At 48.6% G+C, this 22,616-nt stretch overlaps 1 protein-coding gene and 1 long non-coding RNA gene across 15 annotated transcripts in view; one reads left to right on the top strand and one right to left on the bottom strand.

Annotated features, from left to right (window-relative positions):
* Positions 1–22,616, top strand: part of LOC106023121 (H-2 class I histocompatibility antigen, Q10 alpha chain-like) — a 71,109-nt gene that overhangs the window by 40,964 nt on the left and 7,529 nt on the right. For 3 of the 14 annotated variants that reach the window (XM_040732114.1, XM_040732116.1, XM_040732109.1), the window contains exons 1-4: positions 9,398–9,587; positions 9,775–10,044; positions 10,173–10,448; positions 11,946–12,221. In XM_040732114.1, the coding sequence (XP_040588048.1) occupies positions 9,398–9,587; positions 9,775–10,044; positions 10,173–10,448; positions 11,946–12,221 (1,012 nt within the window). Of the gene's footprint in view, positions 1–199; positions 476–3,613; positions 3,890–4,016; positions 4,131–4,304; positions 4,338–4,471; positions 4,520–4,610; positions 4,693–5,189; positions 5,506–8,240; positions 8,435–9,382; positions 9,588–9,774; positions 10,045–10,172; positions 10,449–11,945; positions 12,222–12,348; positions 12,462–12,633; positions 12,667–13,032; positions 14,195–15,011; positions 15,310–22,616 lie in introns of those variants that run through there. The other 11 variants (XM_040732113.1, XM_040732106.1, XR_005871281.1 and 8 more) reach the window with 11 other exon arrangements.
* On the bottom strand, positions 7,199–9,297 carry LOC121134234. The gene is made up of 4 exons (XR_005871283.1): positions 9,160–9,297; positions 8,771–8,874; positions 8,456–8,608; positions 7,199–8,340 (listed from the first exon to the last, which is right to left on the bottom strand). It is a non-coding gene; the product is annotated as an uncharacterized LOC121134234 (long non-coding RNA).

Genomic DNA, 22,616 nt, shown 5'->3' on the forward strand with positions numbered 1-22,616 from the left:
GGAGGTTAAGACTTTCCATGTCCCTAGGTAAGGGCCTGAGTTATGCCAGGTCCCAAGTCCGAGGTCCAGGAGGAGGAGACCAGGGACCGGGAACAGTTTCCCTTTCAGGTTAGAGGATACCTGGGTGGGCGGGGCGCGAGCAGGACAGGAGGACAAGGCTGACCTAGGGTGAGCCAGGCTGACCTTGGGATCCCCGCAGGCTCTCACACCATCCAGAGTATGGTCGGCTGTCACGTGGGGTCGGACGGGCGCCTCCTCCGCGGGTACAGTCAGGATGCCTATGATGGCGATGATTACATCGCCCTGAACGAGGACCTGAGGACGTGGACTGCGGCTGACACAGCCGCACAGATCACGAGGCGCAAGTGGGAGCAGGCTGGTGTTGCAGAGCATGAAAGAGCCTACCTGGAGGACGAGTGCGTGCAGTGGCTCCGCAGATACCTGGAGAACGGGAAGGAGCAGCTGCTGCGCACAGGTGCAGGGGCTGCGGGCAACTCCTACCTCTGACCTCGGGCTTAGTTCTGAGGAAGAAGAGACCCCTCACCTGGGGGTAATGCCCCATTTTCTACTTATTTTTAATTTTTAAAATTTAGTACAGAAAAATCACACTCTAAAATTGACAAGAACAAAGGCTATACCTCTCAGTGAATATACATGGTTGGTGAAGCCATCATGAATTCGTGGAAGTTACAGTTGGATTTTACACATTCCTTTTCAAATATAATTCATGAACTTATCCAGCACCAACACGCAAAAAAAAAGGATAGAAAGAAAATCCGAGACAGATATATAACTGGAAAACAATTAACCTTATAACCTGTTTCAAAACTCAGACCTGTACTCAGACCTTTCTCATTCCCAATATTTAGCCTTTCTTGTTGTCTTTTCGTCATGCTATACTGTACACATACGTAAACTTATTTACATATCTGCATACATTGCTGAATACATATGAGGAAATACAATGTAGATTTTCTACCTGAGATTGTATGACCTCACTTAATATTGTACATGCTAAGTTCATCCAGTTTCCTGTGTAGTTTTGTAGTTACATTGTTTAGAGCCGATAAGTATTCCATTTTACCCGTGTATCAAATTTCCATTATCTACTCATCTGTTATGGATTAAATCCAATTTTTAGTGAATAACTCAACAATGATCATGGGGTGTAAATATCTCACCAGTAGGGTGTGGACTTCAGACCAGGAATAAAATAGCTGGGTCACATGGTAGTTCTATGATTAATCTTTTTAGGAAATGTCGAAAATGATTCCACAATTATTAGTTTACACACACACACACACACACACACACACACACACACACGCACACGAGTGAGTAATGGCTCCTCTCTCTCCAGCATTTGCTGTCAGATTTCTTGGTGACAGCCATTCTGACTGGGGTGAGGTGCTATCACAAAGCAGTTTAACTTTCATTTTTATTTCATTATTTTTTGGGGGATGAGTGTTTTGCCTGCACATATGCAGGTGCACCACGTGTGTACCTGGTGTCTGGGGTCAGAGAGGGTGTGCGATTCCCTGGGGCTGGAGTCATCTAACCCAAGTGCTCTGCAAAAGCATCAAGTGATCCTCACCTCTGAGCCAACTCTCCAGCCTTCAAAGTATTTAAGCTGTATTTCAAGAAGGCTAGAGATACTGAACCCAGTAAAAATATTAGTGGACATTTGTGCTTTTTCTTTTGTTAAGGTAACTGTTTATTCAGTTCTCTCGATTATTGGTTGACTGACAATGTTAGTTCCTTGGTGTTTAGTATCTGCAGTTCTCTGTAAACTGAGGGCTCTAGTCCCTTGTATGCAGTGCAGCTGGTACAGGTTTCCCCTACTGTGGCTTCTGTCCCCTCTGCTGATTGTGTCCTGTGCCCTGAAGAGACTTTATCTTCATGCTGATGTGTGACTTAATGAGCTCCTATGGTTCTGTCCTATAACTACCCCAGGGAAACCCCTGGATTGTCTTCTTGAAGTCTGGGTGTTTCAAGTCTTGAACTTAATAAGGTCTTTGCTCTATTTCAAGTTTACTGTTGTACAAGGTGAAAGGTAGGAATCTAAATTCATCTTCTCAGGTTAAAAAACAAACATTGTTGCAGTATCATGTGTAGAAGGGCTCTTTTACTAATATTTTTTTGTTGTTGAAACTCAAATATGCACAGCCTTCTCATTTCCAGGATATCTATTCTATGCCTTTGATTTTCCTGTCTATTTTATGCCAGTTCCAGGCTGCCTTTGTCATTCTAGCTTGGCAGGATAGTTTGAGTTTGGAGTGTAACCTTCCAGCAGTGTTGTTTTGTTTTGTTTTGTTTTCCAAGACAGGGTTGCTCTGTGTTATACTTCTACTGACTTTGTAGGCAACACTGGCCTGGAACTCACAGAGATGCACTTGCCTCTGCCGTACAAACCCTGGGATTAAAGGAATGCGCCACCACTGCCCAGCCTCCAGCAGAGACCTTAACCCTTAGGATTGTTGTCTGTTCATGGCCTTTTGTCCTTCCATTCAAATTCCCTTACTTTTTGCTAAAGCTATGAAATATATCACAGTTTTGTAAGTATTGCAGGATTAGATCTATAGATTAATTTGGGTAGTATGGTCATTTTCTGCAATATTAAATCTGTCACTCCAGGAGCTTCGGTTGTCTCTTCATATGATTTCCTGTATTAATATCTTGAAGTGTCATTGAAGTTCTTTCATTTCTTTGGTTAGATATATCTCTAAATGCTTTATGCTGGTGCAGCTGCTTTGATTGTTGTATATTTCCTAATTCCTTTTCTTTGAAAATTCACTGATGGCATAAATAAAGGCTACTTTTCATATTGATTTTGTATCTGGCAACCATGAGTGTTCATTAGGTCCAAAAGTTTTCCTGTGGACTCAACAGGGTCATTTACATAAAAATAATGTCTGGAAATAAGGACAGTGTGACTTCTTCCTGTCCTACTTTGATCCTTTTTATGCCAATCTTCTGTCTATTTCTGAAAGCTTATATAAAATCTTCACTGTATCAAGTACAAAGGTGGAGAGTGTACACCCTTGTCTCCTTCCTGTATTTACAGGAAGCTCTGGGTGTCTCTCCTTTAGACATAATATCCACCTGTCTTCATGTTTCTCACATATGGGATGTGGGAATTTCTATAGGGTCTCCTGATCATTTATCAGGGACTGCCTCTCCCAGGGCTTGCCCTTCTGTCAGGACAGTTCAGAGTGTGTCTCAGGAGGGAAGGAGAGAAGGTCCCTGAAATGATCAAGACAGTTCACCTTCAGTCTGCAGTGCTGTGTGGGCCATAGCCTTGCTCAGGCCCAGTTCTCTGCCCACAACTGAGGTCTCTGGAGTCTGAATTCGGTGATGCTGAACCCATCAGCCCCACTCAGCAGTCAGGAGCAGAAGTCCCTTCTTCCTGATGTGACACCAGAGTTCTGTGATCCTGGGCTCTCTCACCCATATCTAGGAATTCCCAAAGAAAGCATTATCCAGAAACCTGTGTCTAAGCTACAGGGGATTTTCACCCCTCCCTCACCCCATTTCTGATCCACACAGGGATGGTCACAGGGACCCTGCTGGAATCCCCTACAAATCACCTGACATTTCCAACTCTTCTCCTCAGACCCTCCAAAGACACATGTGACCCATCACCCCAGACCTGAAGGTAAGGTCACCCTGAGGTGCTGGGCCCTGGGGTTCTACCCTGCTGACATCACCCTGACCTGGAAGAGGGATGAGGAGGAACTGACCCAGGACATGGAGATGGTGGAGACCAGACCTGCAGGAGATGGAACCTTCCAGAAGTGGGCAGCTGTGGAGGTGCCTATTGGAGAGGAGCAGAGATACACATGCCATGTGGAGCATGAGGGTCTGCCTGAGCCCCTCACCCTGAGATGGGGTAAGGAGGGAGTGGGTGCAGAGCTGGGGTCAGGGAAAGTTGGAGTCTTCTGCAGAGCCTGAGCAGAGTCAGGGCTGAGAGCTGGGGTCATGACCCTCACCTTCCCTTCCTGTCCTTCCCTTCTCAGAGCCTCCTCAGTCCACTGTCCCCATCATGGCAGCCATTGCTGTTCTGGTTCTCCTTGGAGCTGTGATCATTGGAGTTGTGGTGGCTGTTGTGAGGAAAAGGAGGAGAAACACAGGTAAGAAAGGGCGGGGTGTGAGTACTCTCTCAGCCCCTTTTAGAAGTGTGTTCTGCTCATGGAAACACATCCACACCCCCACAGCTCCTGTCTCTAACCTGGGTCTGCTGTCAGTTCTGGAAACTTCCTAGGGTCAGGGTCATCCCTGGTCTCTCACATCTTTTCTTGTCACAGGTGGAAAAGGAGGGAACTATGCTCAGGCTCCAGGTAAGTGTGGGGAACCGGCTTGTCCCTAAAGCCTGTTGAGTGAAGCTGGTTGGGAGACCCAACAGCACATAATTCCTCCTCCATCCACATCCTCTCAGTAACCGCAATGGTCCTTGTCATTTCTTCTTCTGCAGACAGGGACAGTGCCCAGAGCTCTGACTCCTCTCTGGAGACTTGAAAAGGTGACACTCTGGGGTCCTGGGTTGGGGCTGAGGAACAAAGGAAAAGACTGGTGAAGGGACCAGACCCTCACCCAGGCCCCTGCTTTAGCAGCCATGACAGGCTGCAGAAAACTCATGGAGGCCCCTGACTCAGCACATGTTGGACTTGCTGGTCCTGCCCAGGTCACTAGGAGGTCAGATACCAATCAGAAGTTAGCTGGTAGGACTCTGGGTGTGTTTAAGGCTCTGGGCGTGCTTTATGGTAAAAGTGGTCTACCAGTGACTTGCAAAGCATAGCAACTGCCCTGGGAGGGACTATAGGCCATAACAACCAGTTGACCAATCGGCACGGGGCAGATTGCCCAGCCCAGAAGTGCACCAATCCTGAGACTGTTGCTTACCCTTAGACACTCCCCTTATACTGCCTGGCAGTTTCTCTGGGTCCTTCTCATGCCAACTGTCCTGTTGGACATACGACGGCCCCTAGTTAATGGGGTTAGCTCATTAAACAACAATAACTGACTCTTTGCTTTTGCATCGGAATGGGTCTCTTGGTGATTTTGGGGGTTCAGAATTTAAGCACAACACTGTGTCCCAGGACTTCTCAGAATTTAGACATTTGAATGAGTCACAGTGGGAGTTTGAGATGTCTTTATACTGACTGTTCATCACTCTTTATCTTTAACTTCAGACAGCTGCCTCCTGGGGAAACATTCTCACTCAAGAAACAACAAATGTGTGAAGCTGTCTGCTTTCTCCTGTGAAGAGCATCCAGCCCGGTCCTGTCCACCAGGACCCTACCCCTGCACGGCCCCTTCTATCTCCACAGTCAACCTTCCTGGTCCACCACGGGCAGGAGGAGACAACTCCATCCTGTCACCTCCATGCTTCCATGAGCTGCACACCTTGGCTTCCCCACTGAAAACAAAAATCTGGATGTGAACTTGATAGTTCATGTCCTTGACCTGAGAGATTGGCAGTTCAGATTAAAGTCGAGAATTCTGAAAGTGTGATGGAGAAAATAACTAGCAGCATGGAGAACCTTCCAGAACCTGCGTCTGCTGTGGTGACTGTCAGCGGGGACAGAAGGAGTCTGTGGGAGCTGAGTGAGATGGGGCTGGGCCTGGTGGAGCTCAGTCCATGTGGCTTTGGTGTGCTCACCCCTCAGCGATGTCTCCTTAGCTCTTTCGTCCCTGTGACTTAGTATAACCACATCTGGCAGACTCTGATCACAGGGACACAGAGATGACCAGAGCCTTGTCCTGTCCCCAGGACTATGAGCAGCCAGGACTGCTGTGACAGATTAGCCTGGGCTCTGTCATGGCTGTGGCTCTTCACCTGGTCATCTGTGTTTAATTCTTGTCTTTTCAGTTATTGTGGAGGATTGATCCCATTTTTGTTCCTGCAGATGGTGCCTTTCTCCATATCCTATGGAGTCCCTGAGTGGTGGCAGTAGGAGGTCTTTTCCATCCTTGTCCCCTCCAGGCCCAGCTAGGCCCCTGCACTCAGGAGACTACGGGCTGAGATGAGCTTAAGTCCCCTGAGCTCCTGCTCCTTCCAGAGCTGTTGCCTGGAGGTTCTCCCCCTCTCCATCTTTCAGAATCCAACTCCTGTCTGTAGGATCAGCAGAGGGGACTGGTCCACAGGTCTCTACTTGGATCAGGTCCCGTGGGGACTGTGTCCTGCTCTGCTCCACTTCACAACACGCCACACACCCTCACTCAGGAAACACGCAGGGCAGGTTCACAAGGTCGTATCTCAGGTTTCTGGCCCTGGGGGAAAACAGCCACAGGGTGGTTTTGTGTTGGATTCTTCCTCTTACACCAACACTTGTTAAAGACATTCCATCTTTGACATCTTCTCCACAGTGGAGCTCTCCAGTGGAAGGTCATGTTAGATGTAGAAGGCTCAGCGGCCGTCATGAGCTGAGTGGTACAGGGGTTCAAATTGTGTAAGTAAAAATACTTCCTCACACTAACCCCTATCTTTTTAAAAATAATTCAGTTTTTGTGCATTGGCATGAATGTGTCAGATCCCATGGAAACAGAGTTACAAACAGTTCTAAATTGCCATTTGGGTCCTGGGATTTGAACTCAGGACCTCTGGAAGAACAGTCAGTGTTCTTAACCACTGAGCCACATTTCCAGCCCCCCTTTCTTGTTTTTTTAATAGAGTTTTAACATTATAACTTTTCTCTTGGAGAGAAAGGCTTCAGGGCTTAAATTTGCACTGATTTTAAGTATAAAACTCAGGTTTATCTTCTGCCCATAAATACGGAGATGAAAGCTGGTGGCCTCTCTCATTTCAATCGTTCTGTAGGGACACTAGTGTTTGCAGTGAGGTCTCTCTGCCAGTTAAGTTACTGGTGAAGTAGGTGATCAGCAGACATTCTGGGAAACTGAAGAGTCTTGGTTCTGAGCAGTCACAAGCAGTTGGTTCTGGCATCAGTTCTTGAGGCACTTAATGACAAGAGCAGCCTCAGCCTCCCTGTAAATTCTGCTCTGTGATGGGGGACGATCTTCTGTATATGTGTTTCTCTTATTGGCTGGTGAATAAAGCACTGACTGACCAATAGAGGCAGGAAGATAAGTGGAACTAGGAGTCGAGGAGAATTCTGGGAACAGTAGGCAGAGAAGGACCACAGAGGGATGCCATGTAGAGAAAAAACTAACTAAGCAAAATAACAAAAAGAAACAAAGATACAAAGAAAGACAAAAGAAAATATATTTTAGAGCTTTTTTCAGTGCACCCCTTAAGTGCTCAAGTGACCATTCTAGGAAGAGAGAATTGGGGTGAGGGAAGGATGGAAAAATCACACTCACTTATCTGGTACAATGCGCATTTTGGAAAGTTGTATAAGTTGGGGAACCAGCATAGGGTAGGGGCGTCCACGTCTCCCATCAGGTAAAGGAGACTGTGCTCCTGGTGTGTAAGGCTGACACACTCAGACTCTGGGTCTGGGCAGAGAACCCAGCCTGGGAGAGGCCGTGGCTGACCAGGTCTGCAGACTGAAGGAGCCACGGCTGGGGATGTGAGTGTCTTCTCTCCTCCCTCCTGAGACAGATCTGGAACCTTCCAGGGAGAAGGCTGAGTCCTGGGAGATCAGTGCAGTCCCTGCCAGGCTGGATCAGGAGCCCCAGGGACACTGTGTCCCTCAGAGACAGGGGCGGGACCCCAGCTGAGGTCTCTTCTTCCTCAGGACTGAGCCCTGGAGTTGCCCTGGGCGCCTGAACCTGTGCTCAGCAGCTGGTCCTTCCCGTTCTCCAGGTATCTGCTGAGCAATGGCAGGCATATGTGTTCCAGGTAGGTCTTCCATGTTTACGCCTCACCAGCCTGCTCCCACTTGCCCCGGGTGATCTGCACTGCTGTATCCACCGCTGTCTGCGTCCTCAGGTGTCATTCAGGGAGATGAAATCGTCGCCTTTGTAGGCGAACTGTTGATACCCGCGAACAAGGGGCCCATCCAACACCGAATGACAGCTGTCCATTCACTGGAAGGTGTGAGAGTCTGCAGGGACCCAGGGGTCCGCCCCGCCCACCCTCGTCCCGCGGCCCCGACAATCGGGCCATCATTTGAATCCAATGGGAAAAGAGCAGATCTGTGATGAGGGAGACCAGCTCCACCTGCAGGTCACTAGTGGGATGACAGTCAGAAGTTTTCAGTGTTATGTTTGATTAAATTTTGTCTTTGCAGATTTCAGTTTACCTTGTTATGGTGGGATTTCTTAAATCTTCCACACAGATCCCCCAAAGGCACATGTGACCCATCATCCTGGACATAATGGTGATGTCACCCTGAGGTGCTGGGCCCTGGGCTTCTACCCTGCTGACATCACCCTAACCTGGCAGAGGGAGGAGGAGGAACAGACTCAGGACATGGAGCTGGTGGAGACCAGACCTTCTGGGGATGGAACCTTCCAGAAGTGGGCATCTCTGGTAAGCATCTCTTGTGCTTACACTGAGACTCCTAGTGTTTCTTCCCAGATGACCGTCTGTGGTTCCAGGTGGTTGTGTTTTACACGGATCTTCTCTCCATAGTCCTCAGATTGTCTCTGTGGACCTGGGTCATCGTCTCAGCACAGTGGACCCCTTCCCCACTGGGACAAAGATCTGGGGGAGACAGAATACAGTATCACAGCGATCCCTGTCTACACTGCACATTTCCCCGTGTGCACACACTCCAGGGTACTTCCATGGTTATTTACTGAATAAACCCCAGTAAGAGAGGAACTGTAACTAAATGTAACTATCCAGACTTATGAGACCCTGGACCTGGTAACCGTGGCTCCTGGGTTCCTCAGCTTGTGCAGTGTGGACACTGGACGGAGGATGATTCTCACCGCAGAGATACACACTGGGGATTCTAGGTTTCATCCCTGTTCAGTAGTGTGGAGAAAAATCAAATTTATAATTTTTTTGTTTCTGTGGATTGTGACTGATGTCTCCCAACCCCAGCCACTCATAACTGAAATAGAAAGTGAAAGCAGAGGAGGATAGAGAGTCCTTCCTGCACGGAGTCAGGCATGACACAGTGTGTCCAAAGGGCTTGACCAGAGCTGTGAAAACTCCAGTCACCTCCCATGCGGGTGTCCGCGGCGGCCCCACGCACTCACCAGGACTGTGACAGCGTCTGTTTCCCTGAACATTCATTTTAACGCTACCTGTGTTTCACCCGCAAACGTCATGTTCTTAGGTTTCATCCTGACGCGAGGAGCAGGTGGCCTTGGGCGGCCCATAGACCCCGGGACAAACGCCCTTTGCCCCCAGCTCAGGGTCAGACAAAGTCTTGGTCCCGGGCGGTGAGGTCCGGGTGGAGAAGCCCAGCGCTGGGGATTCCCCTGTCCCCAGTTTCACTTCTCCAGCTCCTGACCTGTGTCAGTTCCTTCTGCCCGGACACTGATGACGACGCGGGGGTTCACACCCTCATTGGCTGTCGCGATCCCGGGGAACCAATCAGCGACGCCACGGACACCGGGTATAAAGTCCAAGCGGGGAACCTGGACGCCCAGATCCGAGATGGGGGCGATGGTGCCACGCATGCTGCTCCTGCTGCTGGCGGCCGCCCTGGCCCCGACCCAGACCCGCGCGGGTGAGTGCGGGGTCGGGAGGGAAACGGCGTCTGCGGGGAGGGCGGGGGCGGCACCGAGAAAGCCGCGTCCCCGAATCGCCCGGCCAGACCCTCCCGCCCCTTCCCCTCCCGCCCTGCTCCCCACCCGGCAGCGCACCTGCCTGAGGTCCCGGGAGGAGGTCGGGGTCTCACCAGGCGCCGCCCCCAGGCTCGCACTCCATGCGGTATTTCTTCACCATTGCGTCCCGGCCCGGCCTCGGGGAGCCCCGGTTCATCATCGTCGGCTACGTGGACGACATGCAGTTCGTGCGCTTCGACAGCGACGCGGAGAATCCGAGGATGGAGCCGCGGGCGCCGTGGATGCAGCGGGAGGAGCCGGATTATTGGGAGAGGGAGACACTGAAAGCCAAGGGCACTGAGCAGACTTTCAGAGTGAACCTGAGGACCGCGCTTGGCTACTACAACCAGAGCGAGGGCAGTGAGTGACCCCGGGTCCCAAGTCGGCGGTCCGGGAGGAGGAAACCGGGACCAGGACCGGGTTTCCCTTTGGTTTAGGGGATCCGCGGGTGTGCGGGGCTGACCGCGAGGTCCTCCCCCCACCCCCAGGCTCTCACACCTTTCAGCACATGTACGGCTGTCACGTGGGGCCGGATGGGCGCCTCCTCCGCGGGTACCTTCAGTATGCCTATGATGGCAAAGATTACCTCGCCCTGAACGAGGACCTGAGGACGTGGGCGGCGGCGGACGCGGCGGCGCAGATCACCCGGCGCAAGTGGGACCTGGCTGGTGATGCAGACAGTTACAGGGCCTACCTGGAGGGCGCATGCTTGCAGTGGCTCAGCAGATACCTGGAGCACGGGAAGGAGCAGCTGCTGCTCAAAGGTACAGGGGTCACAGGCAACTCCTCCCTCTGCCCTTGGGCTGGGCTCAGTACTGAGGAAGAAGAGACCTCAGCTGGGGTCCCGCCCCTGTCTCTGAGGGACACAGTGTCCCTGGGACTCCTGATCCAGCCTGGCAGGGACTGCACTGATCTCCCAGGGCTCAGCCTTCTCCCTGGAAGGTTCCAGATCTGTCTCAGGAGGGAGGAGAGAAGATGCCAACATCCCCAGCAATGGCTCCTTCAGTCTGCAGCCCTGGGTCAGCCATGGCCTCTCCCGGGCCGGGTTCTCTGCCCTGACCCAGTGTCTGAGTGTGTCAGCCTTGCACACCGGGAGCACAGTCTCCTTTACCTGATGGGAGAGGAGGACGCCCTGCCCTAGGCTGGCTCCCCAGTTTTAGAACTTTCCAAAGAATACATTCTCCCAGATTCCTGTCTGTGAGGTTTGCATCCCTACCTCACCCCAATTCTATCTCTTCCTAGAATGGTTACATGAGCTCTTAAGGAGTACCCTGAAATAAACTTTAAATTTTGCCCTTTTTTTTTAATGATTGGTGGGGTCTTTTCTTTTATATTTCTTTTCTTAAGTTGTCATTTTCTTTAGTCAGTTTTTTTTTCTTCCTTGCTGGGATGATACTACTTCGACCTCCATTTTTATTATCATCTGTATTAGTGTGCACAGGTGTCATGGGGAACTACCAATTGGATAATTAGACAAGTCAGCGTTCCCTTTAAAGGAAAGAGTCCCATGAGCTCAGACTATTTTCTACCAGAATTAGCTATGCAAACCCACACTAAGCTCCCTCAGCCCCAACAAGTTACAGTGTTGCCCCAGTGAATTAGGAGGTGAGCTTCCTCAGAGACAGGTTCTTCTGCAACTGCAGGACTGGAGTGACAGGGAAAATCCACACACCCCTGTGAGCACCGCTGTGTCCTAGAGAGAGCTGCACTGGGCTCCACAGCAACTTCCAGGGATCTTGGGTGACAACACCTTGTATCTTGTCCCCCAGAGGTAGAACGGGGAAGTCATTTTCTCACCCCATTTCTGCTGCACTCTTTGGTGATGGCTCTTCACTTGGACAGACAGTTATGCTGCTCAGCAAAATGGCCACAGTGGTTGTGATTCAATGGCGGCAGCAGGAGTTGGTGGTGCCCTTTATATAGCCTGTGCCCATAATTTCTTATTTTGATATGAATTTAATCACATATATAAATTAATTATTTTCCATCCCTTCTTCCATTCTTTTCCCACCTAACTTATGCTGTAGAACATCACATAAGGAAGACCATGTGACCTGCTGGGTCATGTGATTCCCTCTTAGCTTCTGGGTTCCCCAGGAAAGTGTGCAGATCTGTGATGAGGGGGACCAGCTCCACCTGCAGGTCACTAGTGGGAAGACAGTCAGAAGTGTTCAGACACATAGTTCAGTGTCATCATTGATTAAATTTTGCAGATTTCAGTTTATGTTGTTATTGTGTGATTTCTTAAATCTTCCACACAGATCCCCCAAAGGCACATGTGACCCATCATCCTGGATCTAAAGGTGATGTCACCCTGAGGTGCTGGGCCCTGGGCTTCTACCCTGCGGACATCACCCTGACCTGGCAGAAGGAGGAGGAGGAACAGACCCAAGACATGGAGCTGGTGGAGACCAGACCTTCTGGGGATGGAAGCTTCCAGAAGTGGGCATCTCTGGTTGTGCCTTCTGGGGAGGAGCAGAAATACACATGCCATGTGCACCATGAGGGGCTGCCTCAGCCCCTCACCCTGAGATGGGGTAAGGAGGGAGTGGGTGCAGAGCTGGGGTCAGGGAAAGATGGAGCCTTCTGCAGAGCCTGAGCAGAGTCAGGGCTGAGAGCTGGAGTCATGACCCTCACCTTCCCTTCCTGTCCTTCCCTTCCCAGAGCCTTCTCAGTCCACTGTCCCCATCATGGCAGTCATTGCTGTTCTCGTTCTTCTTGGAGCTGTGTTCATTGCAGCTGTGGTGGCTGTTGTGAAGAAGAGGAGGAGAAAACAGGTAGGAAAGGTTGGGGTCTCAGTTCCCACTCAGCCCCTTTTAGAAGTGTGCTCTGCTCATGGCAACATCCACACCCCCACAGCTCCTGTCTCTAACCTGGGTCTGGTGTCAGTTCTGGAAAATTCTTAGGGTTAGGTTCCTCCCTGGTCTTTCACAGCTTTTCTGCTCACAGGTAGAAGAGGAGGGAACTATGTTCCAGATACAGGCAAGTGTAGGGAGCAGGATTGTCCCTGAACCCTTGGGGTGGACCTGGAATATTTGCAGAGCTCTGCCACCAATATTAGCTCCTCCAGCAAAATCTTCCAGGGGCCATGTTTTTACCTTCCAATGCCTGTGTGTGTGTGTGTGTGTGTGTGTGTGTGTGTGTGTGTGTGTGTGTGTGTGTATTCAGTGACAGTTACCAGAGCTCAGATATGTGTCTCCCAGACTGAAGGGGACACACTGGTATCTAATTGCGGGTGGCAAAGCAGACATGTTTGTGTCTCAGAGACTCCCAGAATTTCCTGTGAGTGAGTGGTGGGTTGTTGGGATGTTGTCTTCATAGTGATTATTCATGACTCTTGTTCTGTAGCATGAAGACACCTGACTTGTGTGGACAGAATGACAGACAGTGTGTTCAGGCCTCTACTGTGACATCCAGGGCCCCTAGGTTAACTTTTAGCAACAGTGTCTGATGTTCCCTGTGATCCTATGGGCTGAATATCAAGAACTGGGAGCCCTGCACACCAGAACCCTGTCCCTGCACTGCCTGTGTTCCCTTCCACAGCCAACCCTCCTGTTCCAGCAGACAGGAGGGGGCACATTATCCTGTTACATCCTCCTGCTCTGAGCTTCAGGTCCTAAGTTCCCCACTGAATATAAGGATCTTAATTTGAATTTGATTTGTCATATCCTTGAGCTGACAGGTTGATAGGCTGTTAAATGTATTATTGAGATATTTAGAATTTGAGGAGGAAGTGAATGGCAGTGTAGAGAAGCTCCCAGAAATGTGCTCATCATGTTCTGTGTCTCTGGTGTCACAGGATGAGGCTGTGGGAGCTGAGTGAGAGCAGGGCTGTGCCTGGGTGGAGCTCAATTTGATATTCGCTGTGACATGGTCACTCCTCAGCTCTGTCACCTCCTGGCTCTGTTCTCCTCATCACTTAGAACCACATGATGAGGTCTGTGATCACAGGGACACAGGGATGGCCAGAGTCCTGTCCTGTCCCAGGAATGTGAGCAGCCAGGACTGGTGGGACAGGTCAGCCTGGGCTCTAACCTGGCTGTAGCTCTTTACCCCGTATTTGCTGTTTATTGTTGTCTTTTTACTTTTTATGGAGCACTGGGCCTATTCTTGTTCCTGTGGGTGGTGCCTGCCTCCTTATCCCTTGTGCCCCCTGAGTGACAGCATTAAAATGTGTTTATCCTTCCTTTCCCATTAGGACCCTTCTAGGCTCCCGCACTCAGGAGACTATGACCTGAGAACACTGAACTTCAGTCTCCTGAGCTCCTGCCTCCTTCCAGGCCCCTCACTGGAGGTTCTCTCCTTCTTTCCGTCATTGAAAATTTAAGCAGCGTTGTAGCGTGGCAGAGAGGAGGGATCCACAGGGTCTCAGATCTCTCCTGTTGGATCTGTGCTCTGCCTTAGGTCCTCTCTCCCTCACTGGCTCTGGGAATCTTGGTGCTGCCTCCAGTGGTGATTCCAGGCTTAGTGTACTTTAAATTGGTGTTTATTTAAAAGACATGATCCCTTTTGTCTTGTTGACTGTGTCCTTTGCCTTACAGACACTTCTCTGTTTCAGGAGATCCCATTTATTAATTATTGATCTCAGTGTCTGTGCTACTGGTGTTATGTTCAGGAAGCGGTCTCCTGTACCAATTAGTTCATTAGTTCAATGGTACATCCCCCTCTCTCTGTCTCTGTCTCTGTCTCTGTCTCTCTCTCTCTCTCTCTCTCTCTCTCTCTCTCTCTCTTTCTCACTCACTCTCTCTCTCTCCCTCTGTCTCTTGGTTTTTCGAGAGACAGGGCTTCTCTCTGGCTTTGGAGACTGTCCTGGAACTAGCTCTTTCAGACCAAGCTGGTCTGGAACTCACAGAGATCTGCCTGCCTCTACCTCCCAAATGCTAGGATTAAAGGACGGTGCCACCACCACCCAGCTCCACTTTCTCTTCTAAGAGATTCAGTGTGGCCAGATTTTGATCCATTTGAACTTAACTTTTGTGCATGGTGATAGACATGGATCTATCTGCAATTTTCTACATGCAAGCATCCATTTATGCCAACACCATTTATTGAAGAAGCTTTCTTTTTTCCATTGTATAAATTTAGCTTCTTCCTCAAGAATTAGATGTTCACAGGTGTGTGAGTTAATATCAGCATTTTGAATTGGATTCCATTGGTTGACCTCTCTGTTTTTGTGCCAGTAGCAAGCTGTTTTCATTACTATAGCTGTCTTGTAGAATTTGAAGTCAGGGATGGTGATTACTCTGGGAGTTCCCTTATTGTACAGGATTGTTTTGATTCCTGGGTTTTTTGTTTTTCCATATAAAATTGAGTATTGTTCTTTCAAGGACTGTGAAGCAAGAGAAAATGGCTGCCTACAGAATGGGAAAAAATCTTCACCAACCCAGCATCTGCCAGAGGGCTGATTTCCAAAATATACAAAGAACTCAAGTAGCTAGTCACCAGAACACCAAATACCCCAATGAAAAACTGGGGTCCAGTGCCGCGCCCGCTGTGCTGCCTGTATCAGAGAATGTGTGTAGTGTGTCGGGAATGATGACACAGAGACCAGTCAATGATGTAAAGAAAACTTTAATCAGGCCCCAGAAAGGCTCAAGAAAACTTCCCAAGAAAGGCTTCCCTCCAGCAAGGCTTCTGCTCCCTGTCTTACTCCCTGGCTGGGTCTGCTCTGACACCAGAGACTGACTTGGGTGGGTCAGAAAGAGGCGGTTAGTCTTTGGAAAAGGTCGAGGTCAGGGCGTTCCCATGTGCAAGCCCTTTTCAGGAACTTATTGCCCCAGGCATTGTATTGTTTGTAGTAAACATGTTTTTAGTAAACATTGTCTTACAGCTGCCTGGTCCCAGGCTGATGGGGAAGTGGGTCTCTGGCCAAGGTCTTTTGTCCCCACGATTCCCCCTTTTTTATTTTATAATGAGCCACTCCTGTCTTAGGTCAAGTAGGGTCACCCTCCCTGGCCCATCTTTGGGGGACCTGGCAACCCCTGTCTTAGGCGGGAGGTCTCTTCCCCACAGATTGCCCATCATCGAAGAACCTCATCCTTAAATCATCTGTAACCAGACTTCATGGCTACCAGGATTGCCATGGGCTAGACTGAGCAATACTTGGTTACGGATCTCTTGCCTCTGGAACAAGGCACATTTGAACTCGGCATAAAGCCAGAATGCCTACTGCCACTGCCACCATTCCCAGGACCCCCATTGACATAGTGCCTCTCCATCACTGCACCCATCACCAGATCTGGGCCATAACATTCTACCAGCCTTCCTCTGTTACAAGGGTAACCCGCATGTGATTTACAGTTACAATTTGATGGTCAAAACACTGATAAAGTTTACAAGCGTTCCAAGATCTACTCAGGAAAGCACTTAGAAAGTGCACTTTCACAGATACATTAGGTACAATCATTGATGTTACACATGTAGCATGATAAAATATACAAACAAGAGGCTGGTTGCACTAACCACAGAGCACCAATTTGTTCCAGTGGTGATGCAGTTTGTTGATTTAACATCAGCAGCCTCAGCTGAATATGCGACTTGAGCCAAAGTCTCCTTTTTGTCACATTATTTCTCCAGAAAAATACACTGGCATGGGCGCGATTCCAGAAACAGGAACCACCAAGGCTGATATTTCAAGTGAACATGTCCTGTTCAAATACTGAAAGGGGGTTTTTGCCACTCATCACAGTCCATACCAATGTCCAAATGTTTTAAATGGGTCCTTTTTTTCCCAAAGGGAAAAACTGGCAAAATGAATTCTGTTGTTTCAAGGTATGTCAAGGGCAGACTGTTAATCTTTCCAGTTCTCTGTTGGCTTTGGGATGAAAACTCACAGGTCCGGAAGATTGATGCAGCAGGCCTGTTGAGAAACTGGAAATCTTGAACCGACTGTTTTCCTTCTTTCTCGGGCTGTAGATTCAATGACATCAAGGGTCAGGAACACTGATTTAGGAGATCTCACTCAAACTGGCTTAGGTAGGCTCCCATGGTCTCAAGTCCAGTTTTTCTCTGCTCCATGCATCTCACCAAATGTTCTGACAGCTGCCAAAGCTTTATTCTTTTCCTGCAAGAAAACACAAACATGCCCTCAACCCCAAATTAGGGTCTTCTCCACTGTCTAATGCATGGATGTCTCCATTTGACCTGAGCAATAGTTGCTCAAGTTCCATCATGCCAGAATCTGTCTGAAGCAGATTGCTCCCTGGCATTCACATTTTTAAAATTTTTAAATGAGGAGTGTATTATTTAATGAATCATGTGGGGACTGGGGACATTACTCCCCCTTTTTTATTTTCTAAACTTTGTTTGAACTGTTGAAGCTGGACCATAACAGTAGAAGGATTTGTCTACCCTCCTTAGTTAACTACCTAGGTGAATTGGGATCACTATCTAGATTATTAGTAGATGCCCTTTAAAAAGGACATATCCATTAGGTATTTCCCAAAAACTTCTGAAAATCACTCAAAGATTGTATACTATACTGTGTCCTAAATAACTTTTGAAAATTACTTGAAATCTGTGAGCAGTCTTTCCCGATCTAACCGGTAGAGCTCTCACTAGCTGACAAGGCCTCATTTGCACCTTACCTTTTCTGTTAAGACATTGACCGACTGGCTGGATGTTCCTTTTGGCTATATCTAAAGCAATAAATTATTGAGATGCTGAGAGTTTGAGGTGGAAATAAATGGCAGTGTGGAGAAATTCCCAGACTCTGTGCTCATTGTGTTGTGTGTATCTGGTGGGACAGGTGATGTTGTGGGAGCTGAGTGTGAACAGGGCTGTGTCCAGGTTGATCTCAGTCCACTGTTGGCTGTGGCATGGTCACTCCTCAGCTCTGTCACCTCCTGGCTCTGTTCTCCTCATCACTTAGAACCACATGATGAGATCTACGATCACAGGAACACAGGGATGGCCAGAGTCCTGTCCTGTCCCAGGAATGTGAGCAGCCAGGACTGGTGGGACAGGTCAGCCTGGGCTCTAACCTGGCTGTAGCTCTTTACCCCATATTTGCTGTTTATTGTTGTCTTTTTACTTTTTATGGAACACTAGGCCTGTTCTTGTTCCTGTAAATGGAATCTGCCTCCTTATCCCTTGTGCCCCCTGAGTGACAGCATTAAAATGTGTTTCTCCTTCCTTTCCCATTAGAACCCTTCCTGGCCCCTGCACTCAGGAGACTGTGACCTGAGAACATGAACTTCTGTCTCCTGAGCTCCTGCCTCCTTCCAGGCCCCTCCCTGGAGGTTCTCTCCTTCTCTCCCATCATTTAAAATTTAAGCAGAGTTGTAGCATGGCAGAGAGGAGGGATCCACAGGGTCTCAGATCTGTCCTGTTGGATCTGTGCTCTGCCCATGGTCCCCTCTCCCTTTCTGGCTCTGGGAATCCTGGTGCTGCCTCCAGTGGCGACTCCAGGATTTACAGGCTGAGTCTTCTTTAGATTTGTGTTTATTTAAAAGATATGATCTGTTTTGTCTTGTTGACTGTGCCCTTTGCCTTACAGAAGCTTCTCAGTTTCAGGAGGTCCCATTTATTAATTGTTGATCTCAGTGTCTCTGTTACTGGTGTTATGTTCAGGAAGTGGTACCAATTCATTCAAGGGTATCTCTCACTTTCTCTTCTAAGAGGTTCAGTGTGGCTGGATTTATGTTGAAGTCTTTGATCCATTTGGACTTAAGTTTTGTGCATGGTGATAGATAATGATCTATCTGGAATATTCTACATGTTGCATCCAGTTATGCCAGCATCATTTGTTGAAGATGATTTCTTTTTTCCATTGTATAGGTTTCAATTCTTTGTCAAAAATCAGGTGTTCATAGGTATGTGGGTTGGTATCAGGGTCTTCAGTGTGATTCCAGTGGTCTACCTGCCTGTTATTGTGCCAATACCAAGCTGTTTTCATTACTATAACTCTCTAGTAGAACTTGAAGTCAGGGACAATAATGCCTTTGTAAGTTCCTTTATTGTACAGGGTTGTTTTGGCTATCCTGGGTTTTTTGGAGCCAGCACTGTAGTGGGCAGACGCCTGTGATACAGTGAAGGGAATAAACAAGGACAGGTTGTCTAAGGAGCTGGAGGGCAGAAGGGGAGGTGCCCAGAGGTCAACTGTATAGACCAGTGCAAAGATTTATTCTCCTGGCTGCTGAACCAAGTTCTTGACAGGCAGGGGATCCTGCAGTGAAGATGCTCTGAGGCAGGAGCATGGCTGTGTGTTCTGAGAAGACTAAGGATGCAGATGCCTGGAGCAGAGTCACAGTCTGTCTGCTCCATGAGAATCGGAAGAATGCTGGAAACTTCCAGCTGTTCCATAGCAGTTCCTTCTGAGTTGAAACCTTCTGTCTTGGAGGGACAGGGAGGCCCATGACACTCAGGAGGTAACGAAAGGTCATGTGTCTGGGAGAACAGCAAATGGGAAGAGGGGTGGAGAGCAGGGTCCATAGGGAAGAGCGTTCACTGCTCTTCTAATGGACATGAGTTCAATTCTCAGCACCCACACGACTGCTCACAGCCATCTGTAATGAGATCTGGCGCTCTCTTCTGACCTGCATGCATACATGTGGGAGGAATGATGTATTAATAATAAATAAATAAATCTTTAAAATAAATTGGCCCAGGTGATGGTGTTCCACTCCTTTAATTCCAGCAGAGGCAGTCGAATCTCTCTGAGTTTGAGGTCAGCCTGATCTACAGTGAGTTCCAGAGACAGCCATGGCTACACAGAGGAAGCCTGTCTTGATAAAAACAAAACAAAAACTTGGAAAATTTTCAATGACTCCTCCACAGCAGTATAAAAGGAGTATCACATCCTGACCAGTCCACTGTGGAGAAGAGAGTTCTCTGATTGTCTAGCTGCCTGGAAGCTGTGCAGAGAGCTCCAGGGAGAAGTTTCACGAGTCATTTCCCGTGTTGGAGTGGGCTATTCAGTGATGCCATGGACTGTGAGTTACCCCTCTCCCACATGCCTGTTAGTGACCCACTCTCCCCTCTCCTATTCAGCATAGCACTCCAAGCCTTGGGCTCAGCAAACAGGAAAAGGAAGGAGATTATGGTACTCACAAGCACGGAGAAAGGAGTCAAATACCCGCAGGTGACACGAGTCTATATAGAAAGGACCCCAAGACTCCTTCAGAAAACTCCACAGCTGATGACAACCTCGAGCAAAGTGTCAGGTTGCAAAATCATCATGCAGGCATCAGTAGCTACTTTGTTTACAAGAAAACCACACTGAGAAAGAAATCAAGGAGGAAAAGTTCCATCACGACACCCCAAAACCAAAAAAGCTTGGAATAACCCAACATGAACATTCCAAGATAACAACTATAAAACACTGAAGAAAACAGTTGAGGAAGACACTGGAAGGTAGGACGATCTGCTATGCTCATGGATTGGAAGAATTAATGGTTGAAATGGTCATCATACTAAAAGAAACCTACAGATCTAACGGCCATCAATCAGAATTCAGGTACTGTCCTCACGGATATAGGCAGAGAAGTTAAGCAAAAGCATAAATACCCTGGACAGTCAAAGCAATCATGAGCACTGGAATAATGCTGGAGCCAGGCATGGGGTGCACACTTTTAATCTGAGAAGTTGGGAGACAGAGGCGGGCAGATCTCTGTGACTTGGAGACCAGTCTAGTCTGGTCTGCAGATAGAGTTTCAGGCCAGACAGGACTACACAGTGTGACCCTGTCTCAAAACAGCAACAACAGGGGTACAAGGGCACAGGCCTTCAGTTAGAGGCAGGTGGATCTCTGTGAGTTCGTTCAGCCTGTTCAAATTTCAGGACAGCCAAAACTACATGAAGAGACTCCACCACAAAACAAAAACAAAAGAAAAGACAGGCAGAGAAGCACTTTCTCAAATAGGACTCTAGTCAGCCAGGAAATAAGACAACAATCACCAAACAGAACCTGATGGAATTCAGAATCTTCAGAACAGCAAAGAGAACAGTGAACAGAGTGAAGAGAGGTCACAGAACGTCTTCGCCAGCGCCGCATCAGACAGAGACTAACACCCCGAGTACACACGAACTCAAAAACTAGACACTAAGAAAGCAAACAGCCCAATCACACAGTGGGGCATGGGGATGGACAGAAATCCCTCAAAAGAAGAAATGCACACTCAGGAATCAGAGGCAGGGGAATCTCTGTAAGCTTGAGGCCAGCCTGGTCTACATGGCAAGTTCTGAGCCATCTAGGACAACTAAGTGAGTGCTTTCTCAAAAGGCTATTCCCCAAAGCCATGGGTTATTAAAAAATGGCACCCAGTTCCAGGCCTGAGCTGTCTCCCTGTGAATTGTCTGGCAGATGGCCCCAACAACAACACGGGGAATTACCAGTGCTCCCAGTTGCCCACAAGAAGCAGGTAACAAGAGCAGTTGCTGGGGACACCGCATACTTTAATTACAGGACATAGAAAAACTAAGCCATAATTAGACTGAGAGCATCCCCCCTGCTGTGGAGTATTCTCAGTGCTAGAAGGGGCTGCGGGGAACCCCCGTGTGCCACACTACCCACTGGGACATCTATGCCACGCCCCTCACGTCCCAGGAGCATGGCAGGTTGTCAGGAGGGGTGGAGAACTGTGAAAGGAGCTCCCGGGTATGGCATGGCCACTGCAGTCTGGAACCCTGCTTCACCCTGACCCCTCACAATGCCTCATGCAGGAGGGAAACACTCCCTCCCTGAGGATGGCTAGGCAGACAGTGGCGGTAGACACTGGTAAGTAGACTGCACTACTGTGAGCAACGCATTGGACCACCAAAACACATTGGACCACCAAAAGCAAAGCAAACAAAAAAACAAACATGAAAGACACATGGGGGGATGGAGAGATGGCTCAGTGGTTAAGAGCACTTAATTTCACTGCCTGCTCTTCCAGAGGTCCTGAGTTCAATGCCCAGCAACCACATGGTGGCTCACAACCATCTGTAATGAGGTCTGCTGCCCTTTCTGGCCTGCAGGGATACATGGAAGCAGAACACTATATACATAATACATTAATTAATCTTTAAAAAACAAACAAAACAAAAAGAAAGACATTATGTTAGGGTCTCTATTGCTGTGAAGAAACATGGCCATGGCCACCTTTTTTTTTAAAAGATTTATTTATTTATTATGTATACAGTGTTCTATCTGCATGCTTGCCTGCAGGCCAGATGAGGACATCAGATCTTATTATGGACTGTTATGAGCAGCCATGTGGGAGCTGGGTTATGAACCCAGGGGCCATGGCCACTCTTATAAAGGAAACATTTAATTGGGGTGGCTCCCTTACAGTTCATTATTATCATGATGGTAAGCAGGGCAGCGTGCAGTCAGACTTGATCCTGGAGGGGCAGCCAAGAGTCCTATCTTGCAGGCAACAGGAAGTCCATTGAAACACTGGGTGGTGTCCTGAGCATAGGAAACCTCAAAGCCCGCCCCCACCACCACAGTTATACACTTCCTCCAACAAGGCCATACCCACTCCAACAGAGTCACACCTCCTAATAGTGTCACTCCCTATGAGATTACGGGGACCAATTACACTCAAACTACCACAGCATAGAATCAATATATTATTTTTAAAGAAGAAACTGCTTTTCTCCAAGGCTGCTGGAGAGGTGGTCAGGGATGAGTAGGTGTGCTGACTGCTCTCCCACAGCACCAGGTTCAGTTCCCAGCACCCACATGGAGGCTCACAGCCTCCTGTAACTCTAGCTCCAAGTGATCTGATGCCCTCTTCAGGAACCACGGGCACATCCATGCAAAGAAAAAACAATCACACCCATAGAACAGAAATAAATATGTTTTAACGAAATCTGATCCTGGTGTTGTGGTGCCTGACTTTAACCCCGGGAGTCAGCACTCCGGGCACAGAGTCAGGTGATCTCTGTGAGTTTGAGACCAGCCTGGTCTACATAACAAGTTCCAGGTCAGCTGGGGCTACATAGTA

The sequence above is a fragment of the Mesocricetus auratus genome, unplaced genomic scaffold (genome assembly GCF_017639785.1).
Source record: "Mesocricetus auratus isolate SY011 unplaced genomic scaffold, BCM_Maur_2.0 Super-Scaffold_100027, whole genome shotgun sequence".
NCBI classification, from domain to species: Eukaryota; Metazoa; Chordata; class Mammalia; order Rodentia; family Cricetidae; genus Mesocricetus; species Mesocricetus auratus.